Source organism: Amblyomma maculatum, chromosome 1 (assembly GCF_055883805.1).
Source record: "Amblyomma maculatum isolate TAMU_Amacu chromosome 1, ASM5588380v1, whole genome shotgun sequence".
NCBI lineage: Eukaryota > Metazoa > Arthropoda > Arachnida > Ixodida > Ixodidae > Amblyomma > Amblyomma maculatum.
Window position 1 is genome coordinate 337,649,777 of NC_139344.1, and position 17,853 is coordinate 337,667,629.

Here is a 17,853-nt window from a genome sequence, read left to right on the forward strand (position 1 = left end):
CTGGGGACAGAGGAGGCAGGGCCCGTTACGAGGCCGGTGACCACCAGCAAGAGTAACGAGTCTGAGCCAGCCGCCGCGGCACCACCGTCGACCACACCGGAAGAAAACAGCTCTGTCTCGGTGGCTAAGCGCATCGTGTCCAAAACGGAGCGTGTTCCGGCAGGGCCGCCAGATGTCAGCATCGAGCTGGGTAAGGTTTGGTTTGGTTTGGTTTGTGGGGTTTAACGTCCCAAAGCGACTCAGGCTATGAGAGAAGTGGAGGACTTCGGAAATTTCGACCACCTGGTGTTCTTTAACGTGCACTGACATCGCACAGCACACGGGCGCCTTGCTTTTCGCCTCCATCGAAAAGCGGCAGCCGAGGCCGGGATTCGATCCCGCGTCCTTGGGCACAGTGGTCGAGCGCCCTAACCGAAGCTGGGTAAGCAGTTCTGTACTATAATATCAGCGTCTTCACTCTTTTTCACTAAGCTGCCTGCCTGCGGCAAGGTTATACACAAAAGCCTCACAGAAATATGCATTTCGCTTACATATTAGAAAACCTCATACCCCGGCTATAGAATGGTCTGGCTTGACCATCTCTGCGTCTTGGTATACATACTGACCAGGTCTCAGCACGAAAAATTAGCAGGATTTTGCACAAGCCCTGATTGGACAGGCGTGCCATCCTCATGTAATGCATTGCCTGCAGAGACATCGCCAGACTTTCCGGGCAAAAGTTCGCCGTGCAGGACTCGACCGGCTGCGCCGGCGTCAGCAGTGGCCACGGAACCAAAGCTAGGCGGCACTAACAGGGCTGCGATAACGCCTAGGTCTTCGACAACGCTCAGCTCGGCACCTCGGAACTCGGTGAGCAGAGGTAGCAGTTAAATATAATAAGGAGCGGCATGTATATTTGCAAGCGATTTGATGAATGATTCGGCTTTTGAGAAGGGTAACGCAGAGTTGTTGTTGTGGCTGTAAGAAGAAGGAAAAGAAAATGCACGGGCCTGCTACTGGCTCTGTAGCTGAGCCACCTCCGCTGTCTCGTGCGGACATGAGAGAAAATAGAGAAAAAAGAAAAAAGAAGAGCGATAGGAAGGCGCGCGCCGCAACAACAGCCGTCGTCCACCACCGAAGCAGTGGCGGGTGCAATGACGGCCTAAAACATTCGGTGGCTGGCTAGCCCCCGCCGCAAGCGGCGTTGACCTACCGTCCCAGCCCCGTAGGGCCAGGAACTACCACCCTTCACCCATAAAGCAGAGAAGGTTGCCGCTCAGAGGTGGTCTTGGGGGCGGTAATTGTTAGGGCCGGGGGCATAGGATAGGGTATATAAGACGTCGCTAGACAAAAAAAAAAGAATGAGTATGTGCGGTTTTAGAGGTAAAAGCGTTACTTATTCTGCTCTGCGAGCGTCTGACCGAGAGCCGGCGCAGAGCAGGTGTGATTGATTTCTTACCACGTGACTCGGAAAGGCGCAGCTGCGCGTGCTCACCACCGGCTCCCAATCCAAGCTGTAAATTAATTCCTACTTGTCTTCATGCTTGGCTTCGTGTTCGTCGGATCCGTTGCTGTAATAACACGTGATTATAGGAAAAGGTATAACAATTGCTTCGCCGGTGGTATCTCCTTCAGTTTCAACATGGATGAGGCGCGCGCCGGACCGAGTGTGTCAACTCTTCGGCAGCGTCGCCAGGCCGCGTCCGATCACCCAGTCACTAAAGCTCACGGGAAGGAGTACTGTATAGAGAAAGCACGCTAAACCAGCCGCTGAAAACGTCGAAGAACGAGAAGTTCGATTAGAGTAGTAATGGCAGTATGCCGTGAAAGACGACGGCGGAAATAATAGCGGATGCTTCTACATTGTCCTCGACGATGGTTTCACCTGCTATTGCAGAGATTTTCACTCTGTATAATTAGGTTTGGAAGAGTTGAACTTCACCAATTATTTCAACAAAGAACATGTTCGATGTTGCTCTTCCCCATAACCCGCACACGAGTGGTCAACAGCTGGGGGAGAGTACGTGTCCCGTTCGCGGTGCCATCCAGATGGCCTCGTGTTAGTTCTGTAAAACGTGCTTGGCACATGGATTTTTTCACAAAGGTGACATGCAGGAATGTCGGAGTGTACCCACCGCAGCCAACGAGCACTCTGTTACACTAAATTGCCTCGATGCGTTTTTCGGGCCAGTGACCGAGTCGATATAGTAAGATGACTGTGGTGCAAAAGGCTTCGAGGCCAGGAAGCAATGATTCGATCAATCAACTAGAACAGACTTAAAACAGGATTGCTATGCTATGCGAAATTCACTTCCCATGTTTCGAGGGCTTGCTCCGGTCACATTTCGAAACATCTCAGTTTGCTGTCGCAGGTAGGGCACGCGTAGCAGCAAGAGAAAGAAGAAGCTGATTGAGATAAGCGTTGAAACGCCGTGATCGAAGATCCAGAAGGTAATAAACCTCCCTTCTCGAAAACCAGCACACTTCCCGAACGCAGCGGATGAAAATCGTAACTGGTCTAACCGGTTTATGTAACAATCCCCAGTTGATGACAGTCGGGTTTCCATTGAGTTCCAGTTGGTTGCCAAATGAAACTGAACGGAAACCACCTGATACGATTTTCACCTGTTAATTAGCTGCAGCTTGTCATCTGCCCCGTCATTCAACACCGCCCTGCAGCAGACCGCAGTTCCAGGTCCCTAAGTCAGTATGCTGCTGAAAAGTTAGAACCAGGCCTCCAGCTGCAACCACAGGTCGGAGCTCGCGTAACACGACCCTTAGAGTATAGCAACATTTGAGGTTCGCTATCAGTCTCACACTAATTGATGCGACATGTCGCTAAACTTGGCTCAACCCATTCTTGTCTTGGATTCCTTAATTACTTTACACTTTAGTTGCCTGATGTAAAGGCGGCTTTAAATAAAAGTGCCACCACCAGCACCACTTTCATGCCTTCTTTCAGGTATAGTTTCGGATAATGATCCGTAACAAGGCATCTTTTGTTCCGTCGGGATAATTCCTCGCTATGCGAGATGCGAGCTGTGTGTATACTAACGTGTACGTATATATGTGCACTATAATGGCTGCTACGTACTGATCTTGACTTTGCAACAAATACCAAAGAACAGACAAAAAAAAAACTTCGTCTCACAATCGTCTTAAGTATATGTGCTCACACCAATCTCAACTGTCTTCGATTTTTGCGCGTTGTGATGACGCCAATCATGTGGAACGGACTAGCCGAACAATTATTGCCTTGGGAACTTAATTCATTTTCGGCGCCGCCCTGCTGCGCAGAGAATCTCCGGGACATCGGCTTCCAGCCAGGCTGTGCCGAGGAAGCGGCGCGCGAGCGCCTCAACTGCTCTCTTCTCGACGGGCTTCTGCATCATTTTCGTTGGCGTCATTCTGGCGGTCGTGCTGCTGATCGTCTTTCTGGAAAGTCTGCCTAACGCCGGAAAAGACGCTGTCGAGGATCAGTACTGCCACACGAAGGCGAGTCATACAGCTTCGATGCACCTTCCTATTCGTTCTCAGATATGCAGCAACGTCAACATGGACTCACATGCGCGACGCCTTGGCGCCAAGAGGCGCGACGCTACGCAGTGGATTAATGGAGAGCATAGCACGGCCTCCATTTAGAGGCTCAGTTTCACCCACATACGAAGCTCAAAGCCCGATCTCTACCTAGGTTCACTGAACTGCTGCTTTTCCAAGTCCGTACCCACTCCTGACTGCAGTGCAAGAGGTACACGCTGAATTGCTCACTGCATGCTATAGGAGACGCTTACCACACAAGTTAAAAGGAGCCGTGGCTAAGGCGCTAGCTCGAACCATAGTTGGTTGAAGAAACTGTTTTGGTAAAGGCGAGAGGCCGGGTGGGAATTAACCCTTTCATATTCTTGTACAGTGACCTTGTATTTCCGCAGCCGAATAACGCATCAACTTTATCCTACTTCCCGTGAGGTTTTCGATCGATGTTAGACCGTTGTATGTTAGCTTCCATCTTAAAAAGGTATTGTTGTTGGGTCGGGTTTATCAAAAACCGGTCATTCGTAGCACATTTTTGTGAGCCAGAAGATCTCACTACTTCTAATCCGAACTTCATCAGCACCAAGAAAAATCACATCTCCGATACTCCCGATACGTGGCGCGCCTGCACGTTTACAGCGCTGTGTCCTCTTCCACCACTCCCTCTTGAAACTAAATTTTCACTGAAACCCCGGAGAGCCTACTTTGCTCACGCGCTGGAAGAGGTTTCGAGTCTTCCAAGCAATACGAAGCACCTGACACCAAACACTAGCCTGCAGGTTACTGTCCAACTCACATATAAACGGCGCAACCTTAAGTCAATCCGGCCACTGGCCATGGTTATCATTCGGTGTTTTCTACCTGGTAGCAAAACTAAAACTGTGTGGTAAAGCCCTCAGTGCATAAAGACTTGTTCATAACCACTGCGCAAACGACAGGACTGCCGTGAGCACGCCCAGTTGATCACGGCGATGGTGAACCCTAAGGCCGACCCATGCGAGGACCTGAATGCCTTCGCGTGTTCGCGCTGGAAACTCTTGGGCGGCAGCTACGACAACTATGGCGCGGTTCTCGACAGTCTGGCCTTCCGCGACTGGTTCGACGGCTTCTACTCGTCGCTGGTCCAAGGCAGCGACCACCTGTCGGCCGGCGCCAGGGCGCTTGACATGTTCCAGACTTGCGTGAAGAACGGAACTGGTGGAAGCGATGAGGGCAAAAAAGTGCTGCGCGATTTCATGTCCGAATTGCGCATTCCGTGGCCCGACGAGCCCAGCGCCGACGTGGACCCACTCGGGGTGCTCATCGACCTGTCCTACAGGCGAGTGCTCTCGATCTTTACTGCACGCTGCATGCACAATCAATTAAATTAATAGAATAATCGGCAAGGAGCATCAACAGTATATTTGTAATCAAATGTATTTCACGAATACCGTAAGCGTGGGGCAGAGTCATGGCGACTAATGATGTAGCCGAAAATAAGAACACCGTACGCATCATAGAATGATGCATAACGGACGTTACGTTCAGATATACTTTGGTTAATGACTTTTTTTTGTGCGAAAACAACACTAAGATGGAGCGCTGATACAAGCATATGCCCTGGCTTTCTACTACTACCTTCTAGCTGGGAAACTTAAAGAAATGGACAATTTACGAATAAGGGTACATGCTTCGGAAACAGCAGATACGCGCGTACATGCTGAGGAAAAGGGAAACGGGAAATTATTGCAAAACGCGTAGTCAAATTTTTCAACAGATACCGCATGCTGTTTTCGCATATAGTTCCTAGGAAAAGTAAAATATCCATGCCAACGTGAGCCGTACCGTGACGCCTGCGTGCAGGTTAGCATAAAGTCACTGGAACCGGCATGTGCTGGTAACGGTCTCTTATTTTTACTCGTGATATATCATGGAACGTATTGAAGCTAGAGAGGCAGCTAGCACCCAGCAAGTGTAAACGTATGGAATACAGACTCTGAATAAAAGTAGAGGCTGCCAGCTCGCTTGTTTCCTTAACCCTTGGACAGCGGCCGGAAAATGAGGAACGCAAAATAGATGAATATGTACGCCTTTAACGTTGCGGCGCACATGAATGAAGCGAATGAGGGGAATTAAAAGATTTCAAACAAATTGGCGTTCTAGTAAACGTGTTTGTTTCCGTGCCACTCGGCCACTTCACGTGTTACATGCTCAGGCAGCTATACACTATATCGGTACCACTCGCACCGGCCATTATACTGCAGGTGGCAACTTGGTCTGTGGTTCGACCTCCAACCTCTGCGCTTGCCGACGAAGCTCTCAATCGTTGACGAGGGCACCACGTTGGATGAGCACATAGACAGCAACAGGAGCCGCCGTCACTTGCTGATGAGCATGGGCCGGTCCGTGGGCTTCTGGGCGGTGCGTCACAGCAAGATCCTGCTAGAGCACAACTACACCGAGTACTGGGACATCTTATACGCCGCGTTCGGCGCAGGTCTACCCAATCGAAGCAGAGCCTACGTGCAACACGTGTCCGCCGTGGAGACGGCAGTCTTCGAGGAGCTCCTGGGTGTCATCAACAATGAGAACAAGGACCCCGACCAGTTTGAGCTCGGCGACATTGGCGGCCGCACACCGGGCTTGCCGACGAGCCGTTGGATTCAGCAGCTCAGCGCCAACACAGCTCCCATGAAGGAATCGGCGAATGACGCTCAGCGGTATGACGGCTTCGCGCCAACCGACATCCTCGCGGTCACGGACACCGCACTGCTCATCGCGGTGGACCGACTGTTCGCCGTGCACAACGCCACTGTGCTGTTGCGTCACCTGTCGTGGTTCTTCATGCAGGTATAGTTCTCTAGAAGACTATATACAGGTCAGTGGGGCCACTGGGGCGCCCACTGAAGAGAACGAGTTGCACTGTTTAGCTCGTACGCTGTGCACCGCAGGCCTGCTTCGTCTGACCATAGTATTTAAATGCTGCTCCATCAGTAATGACGAGGAAAAAGCGCATCCATGGCAGGCCAGTGAACAGCTTACAGGCTAATGACGTCGTGGACATGCTAACTATGTCGATTTCTAACTTTTCACATTTTAAAATAACTTTTCAAGCTTATATAAAAGTCTTGTGTTTCTTGAAAACAGTAAGCGACGTGTACTGAAATCTATCGCACATTATCCGCGGTTCCATTAGTGTCCAACAGGTACACGTTTTCTTTTCAGGAAATTGCCACAGTTTCAAACCGACCAGCAGCTCTCTATAGTCAAGTTCTTCGAACACGGTGGATGGTAAAGTGAACTGTTCGGCTTTCAAGTTACAGGTTGCAGGTTGGCCGCATTATTTACAGAAATTTAGGTGACACTGGTAGAAATACAAAGCTGCGCAGTTCGTCAGGATGGCACAATGAACAGCTTGAAGTATGCATCCGCTGCAACAGCTACAAAAAAAAAAAAATGTCTGTACTGAAGTTATATTAGTTGCCACTGAGTCACCGCTGCAGCAGAGTGGCACTCGGCTGCGTCATTGAACGGCTGCTAAGAAGTCGGCGCTCTCCTTCTTCCTTCGGTGGTATAATATAACTGAGCTCTCTCTATATAGTCAAATGAACGAACGTTGACGAGTACTTGCTCGTATGTGATGATCGATAATAAGCAGGCGCAGCCAACTTTAACTGAACGTAGTGGTAAACTCGTACCGCAGGTATTCGCCGCCTTGGCCGACCGGGACCTTTTGGCTGCTAAATATACGGACAAGAGCAGGGCCGCCGAGCATAGACACGTGTTCTGCGCCACTGAGGTGGAGAACGTGTACGGACCACTGGTGTCTGCCCTCTATGTCTTCCCGCGCTTCACGAGCCGCATGCGACGCTTCGTCGATGATGTCTTCAGCAACGTTTGCAAAGTGCGTACTTCGATTTTGCGTTGAATTTGGTGTCGCGTGCGCATGCTGCAGGGACGTGACCTTGCGCCGATACACACAGACCACCGATAAAACATCGTCTGGATATCAAGCTACAGGGCGCCTTCTGCCTCACCAAAGCGACAACACATCACTTTGCATCGCTTGCATTTCTTTTGAGTTGGAAAGCGGTCTGCAGTCGCATGCTCTAAATTGCCGTAGTGATGTAAGGATATCAAGCTAGGATATTGAAGCACCCTTCCCAGTTGCAAGCGCTAGGCCAATCCGACGTGCTCGAAGGTGCATTCTTGGTAGCGGCTTAATTCCCGGACCTGTCTTTACCTGCAGTGCATATTTTGTTGCGAAAGCAACACTACGCTAGTCGCTGAGCCATTTCGCGGAGCCCTAGATGAGCCAAACTGCGCATGCGCGAGGAGCGAGTGACGCCACACGGTGCACAGCTGGCGTGCCGGGGCCACCGCCGACTCCTCCGCGGCGCGGTGACTCAGAGGTGCCGCCACCCCCGCGTTCGCCGCAGATGTTGCTTCCGCAATCCTACTCGAGATGGCCATTGGTCAAATCACAACCAACTTTTTTTTTTTTCAACGCGCAGGCAGCCCGCGACAAGGTGGACTCGCTCCTGTGGGCTGACAACGCCACGAAGCAAGTGGCGATGATGAAGCTCCACAAAGCGCGCACCGTACTCTGGCCGCCAGAGCTCATCTTGTCCAACGAGGGACTCGACGAGCTGTATGCACACTTCCCCGCGAGCCTCTACACGAACACGTCCCTGTTTATCAAACAATGGGTCGGCGCTCAAAGAAGCCTGCGCGTCCTGAACGAAGTACGCGACCACCAGGAGGATCTGGAGGTGCCACCCAATTACGTGCTGCCCTATTTCGACTATGACTACCTGCAGAATCGCGTACTTATCTCGGTGGCCGCCCTGCACGGCGTCCTAAAGGCGGTGCAAGCCACACCGGCCATGCTTTACGGCGGTCTGGGCTTCTCTTTCGCTCGCCAGCTACTGCGCGCCCTGGACAGCGGCGGGCTGAAGATCCACCCCGAAGGAGACGTCTTACCAGGCACTTGGGCTTCCCCACAGTGGAAGAAGGACATGAGAGAAAGGCAAGCCTTTCGGCGACAGCGTCTTTCAGTCTTTCAACGCGTTTTCGCCCATTGGTCATGAGAATAATAGCGCAAATCCGTTGCCGTTTCTCAGCTTCCCTATTCACGCGGCTAGCTTCAGCTCTTGAGGGGCGAAGAGCACCTGAGCTGAGAACTACTTTTTAACGTTCATTCCTGCATAGCGGCGCTACCATCAAGCCGTGATTTCTAGCACGTTTTTAACACAAAAAAGTTTGAAGCAGTTATAGAGGTACCTTGTACTTATTCGTGTTGTTTCTAGATGGGTCTTGCCCACCCAACCGCCAAAATTGAAATAACTAAAGTGATTAAATTGAAGTGTGGCTGGCATATATAAATGAGTCATGAGACGCCATTGTTTGAGTGCTCTGAGGTCATACTGAAGCAATTTATATTTTTACTCCAGGAATATGCTACTGATATTTGGGAGCCTGCGAGTTGATTTGCGGTGCATGTGCTTTAAATCGATGCTCCCAGACAGCGTTCCAACGCCCCGGGGAGCGCAGCGCTCAGCACGAAAAGCTGAAGCCATTTTTAATTATTCGTTATAAGCTACACACAGTAGCACCCAGCTACTGTTTTCGAAGTATCTGCGTTATCCGGGCTGTTATACGTTTTTGCTGGCCGGTCTCATTGTGCAGCTTCCATAGATAAAAATACAAACGCAGAAGTTAGGCCGCCCAATGCCTAGCTGTCCATGTAATGGAAGACCGAAGCTATTCTAAATATCCCGGCCCCGCGGCGGCCGGTTTTCGATGGCGAAGAAAACCAAGGCGACCGTGTTGTGTGCGATGGCAGTGCGCGTTAAAGAACTCCAGGTGACCGAACTTTCCTGGAGTCGTTCACTACGGCGTCCCTCATAGAGCGAGACGGTTTGGGACGTATTATACTCTACAGAATTCTAAAATTTGATCATGTTATCGCAGATCTTGGCTTGACCCGAGTGTCAACAGCGACGTGTGCTACTCAGACTGCATTCGCCTCAAGGCCGTGCATGCGTTGTGGCTACAAAACACAAGCCTTAGCGGGGCTCTTTAATGCTTTACAGTGGACGCTCTGTGATCAGCGGGTTCCGATGCGTTGCTTATACCAGGCGCTAAATTTGTTGCTGCCGTTGAAGTTCTATCCCGGTTCAGTAGCATGGAAAACGAAAGCAACCGAAAACGAATCTATGGTCAGACTACTATAGTGAACGGCGATAATGGAAGGCTTCGGTACCATTACGCTGCAGAAGCCGTCTTCATACCTGAAAGAGCAATTTCTTTAAGTAATAATGACTGGCTTCTGGAAACACCTGGTACATTGAACTTTGGTCGCGGGCGGAACGATCGATACAGCCGATCGAGAGTTACGATCACGAGCACAACAATGACTTGCTATCCTTAGAGTAGTACGTATGAATATGATACGCTTGAAGGAAATCAAAGATAGCACATTTGATTTCAAGAATCAACTGAATGTGGCACGTGGTTTAATAACACTGGGTTACCCATATGTCGGTTGATGAAGGCGAACCGGTGACTGCATATAGGCGAACTAGGATCCGGAAGGAGAGCTGCAGACGGAAGCCACTAGGCGTTGTCGCGTCATAACTTTAAAGGCGGAGTTTAAGTGTCCCCCAATATTCCTTTTCTGCGGTCCCTGCTGACCTGCAACTGGCTAGTAACGTAGGGAATGGTCCTTCTCAAAGGGATGCTACTTGTTCGGCCTAGAGATGAGGAAGGAGGCCGTAGACATCAGATATCCCAAAGCTTCGAATTTGGCCAATCCAAAATCCAAGTTGGTTCGAAAATGTTTTTTTCTACATCCCAAATTTGCAAAGCCCATTTCGACGAATGATTTCAGCGGCTTAGAAACACATACTCTTGCGCAGCCATTGCAGATCGCCTTTGGCAAATTTCCTCCTCCGCCTCCAATTTCACGAATGGCGCGGCTGCTTTGTATAGCGGTCATTGCAACAGTTTAACAGAAACGCCAGCACATGCATACGCGTGCGCAGGATGGCTTGCGTGGCGCCAGCCTATGAGAGCCCCTTCCCAGAGATCCCGGCGCTCGAGGTGACCCATGCTGCCTTCGAGCGCGAGCTGAAGTCAAAACACGGCGACGACGCGGCGGGAGAAAGGGGCGACCTCCTCCACAGGCGCATCATGACCGAGTACACCGAGCAGCAGGTGTTCTTTATAACGGCCTGCTTCACGCTCTGCCGTCGGCGCAAGAGCATAAGGTACATCCATTTTATACTTTATTGTATACGTGAGCTGTGGAGAGGGATACGTTGTTCACACACACACACACACGCGCGCGCACACACACACACACACACACACACACACACACACACACACACACACACACACACACACACACACACACACACACACACACACACACACACACACACACACACACACACACACACGCGCGCGCGCGCGCGCGCACACACACACAGAGAGAGAGAGAGAGAGAGAGAGAGAGAGATTCGAATCGGCTCCGATTGTTTTAGTGCGAAAGCGCTCATACGCTTACCACCACCACCAACCGTTCTTGTTTGTGCTGTTGCTCTATTTCAAGTTCGTCAGCCAACAGCGAGAGTGACAGAGCCTGTGACATATACACGAAAAATCATCGGAGCAGATTGAAACCGGCCGGGTTCAAACCCGTTTTCAGTAGCCGAGCGTCTTAACCACTAAGCAACAGTGATGAGTGCTTTAATTACAGCTTAAATTCAGCTTCCTATACTTTAGAACTATACTGTCGATCCTGGTTAAACCGAACTCGAAGAGTACCGCGAAATAGTTCGATACATCGATAATTCGATGTATAAAACAAGCCAAGAGATGAGCTTCCTTGTAACACAGGAGCGTCAATACGGTGTACGCAAGGTAGAGGCACGCTTTCTAAAGTGATATGCTGCACGCCTGGCAGACCACCGCTTGCCTGGGGCCTGGCGACCCGCGCGGCGCACGTATGCAAGTGCACACTTGCGCTCCGAATGCAGCTCGTGCCAGCTGTAGTCTGATCGGAGCGTGGAGCTCACGCTGTTCGTATACTTAGCTGCCGCTTGACGCATAGGCCGTTATTTTTTAGGCTCACGTCAAAACTGCGGTGGACGGTGCTTTAAGAAACAGTACTGCTCACTATGTTGTTGTTGTTGTGGCTGTAGGATGAAGGAAAAGAAAATGCACGGGCTTGCTACTGGCTCTGTAGCTGAGTCACCTCCGCAGCCTCGTGCGGACAGAAGAGAAAATAGAGAAGAAAAAGAAGAGGGAGAGAAAGTCGCGCGCCGCAACAACAGCCATCGTCCACCACCGAAGCAGTGGCGGGTGCAATGACGGCCTACAACAGATAAAATTCAAGCGGCGTTGACCTACCTGTCCCAGCCCCATCAAGGCCAGGATCAGCCACCCTTCACCACCCTGCTCACTATAAGACGTGTAATTCTTCTACTGACACAGTATGAACTCTCGAATAACTCAGGTAAAATATGATTCAGTTGATTTCTCAGTCTTCTCCAGCACCCAAGCAGCTAGGCCATGCGACAACCGCCGCAAGCCTTTGGTTTTAAGCGACAACCGGTTGAACTGGATTTTCACCTCGGTAGGTAAAGCTTCTGTGCTAAGCTGGGCGTGATAAAGGACAAACGAGGCAGGGACCTTACTGAAGCCTCGAAGATAAAGAGGTGGCAGGAATACACAGAAGAACTGTACAAGAAGGACCCGGATGTGCGAACCCAACATAGGACGGTTGTGATTTCTGATCTCGAGCCGGGCATCCTGAAGAGTGAAGTTGAATGGGCCTTAGCCACCTTTGCTAAGAACAATGGTCTGGACTTGTCCACGACAACACACGCCAACACCCACTAAAATATACTTGGCAGGCTTGTCTACGCAGCTCTACCCTGGACGACCAACGAGCGCTCATCGGTCTATAGAGGCTGTCAGATTCCAAGGACGAGTCCTGGCCGACCCCTAATTCAGGGCCTTCGGCCCCTTGATTGTTTTTACTGTTTACCAACCAACCAACCCCGCCTGGAAAATTTTCAAGACGCAAAAAAAAAAAAAAATTGACAGGGGATATTTGAAAAGACTTCGAGCCGTGAACAGATGCAGGGGGAGCTCGAAGAGTATAGGGGAAAGCCGCGGGGTCCTATTGTTGCAGACCGGACCCCGCTTCCGAAGCGCGCCGCGCTCGAGCCTCGGCTCGAGTCTGCAGCTTGCGTAGACCGGTTCCAGCGTACGTTTGTTGTTATTGCGACTGAAGGAAGAAGGAAAATAAAATGCACGGGCCAGCTACTGGATCTGTAGCTGAGCCACCTCCGTTGCCTCGTGCGGACAGAAGAGAAAATAGAGAAGAAAACGAAAAGGGAGAGAAAGGCACGCGCTGCAACAGCCGTCGTCGACTACCGAAATGGTAGCGGGTGCAATGATGGCCTACAACAGATAAAAATTCAGTGGCTGGCTAACCTCCACCGCAAGCGGCAGTGACCTACCAGTCCCAGACCCGTAGGGCCAGGAGCAGCCACCCACCGCCCCCGTACGTTTGAGCGCGCAGGCGCGTACTCTTAGGAAGTGCCCATGTAGCAGGGCCTTTAAAAGATCCCCATGTGGTCCTTCGCAGACCTCCAATATGGCTTTCTTTCCACTTCACCCCTACCTTTCTCCATCTCTTAACGCACGGTTCAGAAGTCCACCGAAAAAGTGGACAGATACTGCGCCTTTTTTCTCTCAACCAATTTTCTTAATTATGTAAAAAGAAAAAAAAAAATCTGGCTGTGGTTAAGCTCCGGTTAACCTAGTGTGAAGCGATATCTGAAGTATAATTTACACATGGAATGGAAGCAAGTTGTCTCCATTCTTCGGTCTTTGTTGTCGCTGTCGGTGTTGACGCAGAAGCAGCGGCCATCTGCGCTTCTCGTCGTCACGCCTTGCAGCATCGTCGCGGCGGCCTTACGCAACACGCTCCTCATGTTGTTCCGGCGTTTCCGCTGCTATTTCGACTTTAACCCCTTCTCCGCCGCAAACTTTCAGCTCGCAACATAATGTCCTCCGGATCGTCATATACAGCCAACCGACGATCGTAACGAGCATGGCTGCTCAGTTGCTCTTCCTCCGAATCCATGGCGCGGCTCTGGCAGTGGATTGACGTCATCAACAATCGTGTGTCGCCACGCAGCTGCTCACGCGTTAAGCTACTTCCCACGTTAGTTGACCAACTTTAGGGAAGATAACTACCGGTTGTGGTTTAAGTTCCAACTTGACCTCAAAGCTGTTTGAAGTTAAGCGGAAGCACACGGTGACGACCTTGGCTTTACCTCGTGCAGCGAAGCTATCGCTTCAAAAACCGCGGATTGAAAAGGCGGTGTTACAGCTAGGGGCTATAGCTGCAACACAGTTTTCACTCTATCACTAGGTTCCAGCCATGCTTAAACCCCTACAATTTTTTCCTATGGCAGCACGGAAGCACGCCATATACAGAGGGCCACTTTCAAGCGACTCCACGTTCACCTATGAAGCCGTTTTACAGCCTTAGCGCTGTCAGCAGGGACCCACGGTTGCGCAGCCGGCCCGGTTCCAGATGCGAAAATCGTAAGGGCGCCATTAGGAGAAGCGCGCCTTGTAGAGGTACGGAGCGCAATTCGATACATCAAATATTCCGCTGAGCGGGAATTCGATAAATGCGAACACTACTCCTATACTTTTGAATGGGATTTCGAAGGGGATATTCTCAAAGTTCGATATAAGCAATTCAATATATCCGAAATCGACTGTATTCCGTTCAAAGAAACCGCAGCCAATTTTATTTGTTTAATGCGAAAGTACAAGAGGTCATGGCCAGTCATATGCCCCATCACTCTCTGCTGGCTGGCGAAAAGTACCGCCGGGGAGACTCGCGCGTTGGAGCCGCTTACTGGACTAATTTTGAATTAACCGCGCGAGGGCACGTGGTTTTGACCTCACGAAACAGCTTAGCCAATCAGAGCGACGGCGCGAAAGAACAACGGTCGGACAGGATTCTTGGTCGGTGGTGGTGAACGCACGAGTGCTTTCGCACTAAAACAGTCCGAGCGGATTCGAACGCGAGAATTTCTCGTGGGAAGCGAGTACGGAACGTCGTAGCTACAGCTACGGCGTTCCGTTGTAGCGATACATCATTGCCGCAGCCGATCGCCCCGCGTACAGATTGTAACGCACTCTTGCTCTGTGAATTGCACGTGACCTTGTGATCAAAACTGACGGAACCAATATCTGTGCGCAACGCTCTTCCCATTTTGCGCCAATCTACCAGCAAAATCGGATGGTAGTTTGTGATAGGGATTTGAATTCATTTTGAAAACCTTCGCTTCCATATCTTCCTATAGGTTCTAAGCCTAAATTTATCCTCGGTCTGCTATGGAGCCCGTGACTAGCAGCATAGGTTATTGCTTTTCTCGTTAAATTCACACCATCCCGCCGTTACCATCGGACGCGCACTGTACAGTTTCGCAGTTTCAGACAATGTTGTGCGGGTCACTGGCCTTTTCGTTTTATTTTGGGATGGCGCCACGTCATGCTAATGCCCACGCATATTTCTTACATCCGTGCACTTCATCTGCTCTTCCGATACACTGAACAGCTGCGGTTCGAGGAGGCTGAACCGCACAGTCAATAGTTTGTGCGGTGAAGCATCCTCAAACTACGACGGGGCTATTTGCGGAGAGGTGCAACTTACTGCGTCGCACAGTGAAAAGTCAGTCGAGGCACTTTTGGGGATATTCTCCGACACTTCCAACTTTGTGCGCAAAGCAAAGCACTTGACGAAACCACAAAAATTGCTGTCGTCGCCTAGCCTTCAAATATGTAGACAACCATATTCCAGATGTTCATTAGACAAAATTACCGTGATGCAAACGGTTCTCACCAGCTTTTAGGGTCATTCGATAACTCGAACACTCGGATATTTCGAAGTTTTCCTGGCCCTTTCAAAGCCGAATTAACGATAGTTTAATGCACTAGAATAAAAAGCACTGCAACTTCATGATTTTCCTGCTCCTTTCAAGGATGAACTAACGAGATTTTAGTATACTGGAATTAAAAGCACGCAACGTCAGTATGTTTAAATGCAGTTCCTTGACCTTTAGAAATGGTGCTTGATTTAATATCTTTTTTCTGGAAATGCCAACAGGTCCTTCGGCGGAGACTGCAACAAGGCAGCCATGCACTTTGAGCCCTATGCCAAGGCCTTCAAATGCAAGCCGGGCTCCAGGCTGAACCCTTCAGTCAAATGCCCCTACTTCAATTGAGACATGCATGTAGCAGCAAGAGTGCAGTGGCTCCAATCAAGACTGAATATGTATATAATCTTCGCCTATACAGAGACAATGCCTTTGCACATGCATGTGATAATGTTTTACTGTTTCCATGAGTATTTCAGACTCAATTTTCGATAGAGGGGAATGACAGGGTGTGTCTCACAATGTCAGTACTGCATATTACATGCACATTTCATCTGCGCTCCTGAACACCACTATTTCATGCAGAAGCCTTGGAAAAAAAAAAAGACAGGCAATTTGCTTTGCCCGTTTTGAAAGTTTCATCTTTGCTCTAGCAAAAGGCAACAGACTGCTTGGAAAGTATACAGTGTTTCCAAGAAATTTGTTCATGCATTGCCTTATCAATTTTTGATGCATTCACTTAAGGCAGATGTGTAGCTATGTGTTTTTGACATTATGCTTACTTTCCGAATGGACGTATCGTAAGTCAATGTATACTTATCATAAAACTAATGCCGGGCTTGTGTACTGTTTGGTTTTCAGCCACTATAAAATAAATACAGTGGCATCACAGGCATTGTTCAACAATACACCCCCACAAATATCAGACTGTGCACTCAATGAAAACCTGGAACTAGTAAGAAATCAGACTGATCCTGTCACAATAATCATAACACCAGCTGATATGTGCTGCCAACAGAATTTCTCTCTTCTTTTTTTAAAAGAGGAAGTCGAGGCTTTATACAATTAAAATTTCAGTGAAGGTGGCATCAGTCTGGCAGCAATAGAATCCTGTGGCACAGGCCCCACTCAATTAAAAAAATGTGCATTTAACAACTCCATCTCCCTTATTGATGAAAATATATTTATCGCTGCAGCAGATGCTTGGAGAGCTGAATAGACCCCTTTCATAAATGTTAAGTCGGCTTCACCTCTATGCTGCATTTCCCAATAGTGGCAGAAGAGCAATGTTTTGAAATATATTATGGCTATAATTTGTCATTTATGCATGTTCACATAGTTCCCTTAGCAGCACTACAGCTATCTGTACAGCAGTAACATGCACATTTAAATTTATATTGGCATTTTTCTGGTGGCCAGTGACATCATGTTTGGGGCAGGACGCAGTACTTGCAAGGGGTTTATTAACCAGACAAAACAGCAAACTCCACAGTTAATATGAGCACCGTGTGGGTTCTTCATGTGTGTGCATTTAGGACCCTGATATTTATTGCTGTGAAAGAGCTCAATACAAAATTTTGGAGGCCTTGCTTAAAAGCATCTACTTTTGTCATGTTCATTCTCAATTACATCATTACCACAGCGAAGCAGTACATGACAAAAGTAAGCTGTGGGCAAGCTTGCCCATGGAATGGCTTTGCTCAGCATATGAACAAATGCCATGCCCTCACCTAATACCTGTGAGTAGCTCTGCATGAATATGAATGTGGAGCTTATTACAAGGTTGCACTGCATCGGCCAAACTCCTCCATAATAGTACTTTTTGGCGATAACAAGGGTTTTGTCCATCCCATGAAAATATAAATATAACTGTATAGCAGCTTGTCATCTCTGAAGCCATTAGGTCACCTGTTGCCTCTTTCTACTGCCTCTAAATGTGGAGAGAGGGCAAACGTTGGAGGGGCACTTTAGCTATGCCTTTTAGCATAGCTTTAGCATGGTAGCCTTAATACCAAAAGTGATGTATCCTCAGGAAAAGCTGTTCCAAACTTAAATGAATGCAATAGTTTCCAGTTCTATAACTAAAGAAAAATGCTAAACCCAGGAGGCAATGCTTATTCGACGTGCCTTATAACATCATTACGTGTTGTTATACTACTCTTTTCACTACTCAGGTGAGTAAACAGTTGTGATCGCCCCTCACTTAAACCGAACATGTGAAATAATTGGACTGGACAGCACAGCTGAAATTCAACCTGAAAATGGCGTCTGAACCCATGCACGGAGATGCTATCCTAAATTCCAATTTAGAGCATTTTAGACCAAACGTAAATTTAGGAGAGCTACAGATAATTATAGTTTTTAAGTTGTAGCTCCTAGCATCACA

At 49.2% G+C, this 17,853-nt stretch overlaps 2 protein-coding genes across 2 annotated transcripts; both read left to right on the forward strand.

Moving 5' to 3' along the window:
- Positions 1-5,877: 5,877 nt before the first annotated feature.
- Positions 5,878-7,417, forward strand: LOC146207534 (uncharacterized). Its single transcript, XM_084576916.1, has 2 exons — positions 5,878-6,339; positions 7,193-7,417. Exons 1-2 carry the CDS (start codon positions 5,878-5,880, stop codon positions 7,415-7,417), a joined length of 687 nt encoding a protein of 228 aa, XP_084433042.1.
- Positions 7,418-7,996: 579 nt separating this feature from the next.
- LOC146207535 (neprilysin-1-like) lies at positions 7,997-16,308 on the forward strand. Its single transcript, XM_084588361.1, has 3 exons — positions 7,997-8,518; positions 10,536-10,760; positions 15,698-16,308. The coding sequence occupies exons 1-3, from the start codon at positions 8,064-8,066 to the stop codon at positions 15,813-15,815; spliced, it is 798 nt and encodes a 265-aa protein (XP_084444487.1). The 5' UTR covers positions 7,997-8,063; the 3' UTR covers positions 15,816-16,308.
- The last annotated feature ends 1,545 nt before the right edge of the window (positions 16,309-17,853 follow it).

Coding starts and splice junctions, on each gene's coding strand:
- LOC146207535 (XM_084588361.1), top strand. CDS start 8,064: ATGATGAAGCTCCACAAAGCGCGCACCGTACTCTGGCCGCCAGAGCTC. Junction 8,519..10,535: donor AAGAAGGACATGAGAGAAAG/GCAAGCCTTTCG, acceptor ACGCGTGCGCAG/GATGGCTTGCGTGGCGCCAG. Junction 10,761..15,697: donor CGTCGGCGCAAGAGCATAAG/GTACATCCATTT, acceptor AAATGCCAACAG/GTCCTTCGGCGGAGACTGCA.
- LOC146207534 (XM_084576916.1), top strand. CDS start 5,878: ATGAGCATGGGCCGGTCCGTGGGCTTCTGGGCGGTGCGTCACAGCAAG. Junction 6,340..7,192: donor TGTCGTGGTTCTTCATGCAG/GTATAGTTCTCT, acceptor CTCGTACCGCAG/GTATTCGCCGCCTTGGCCGA.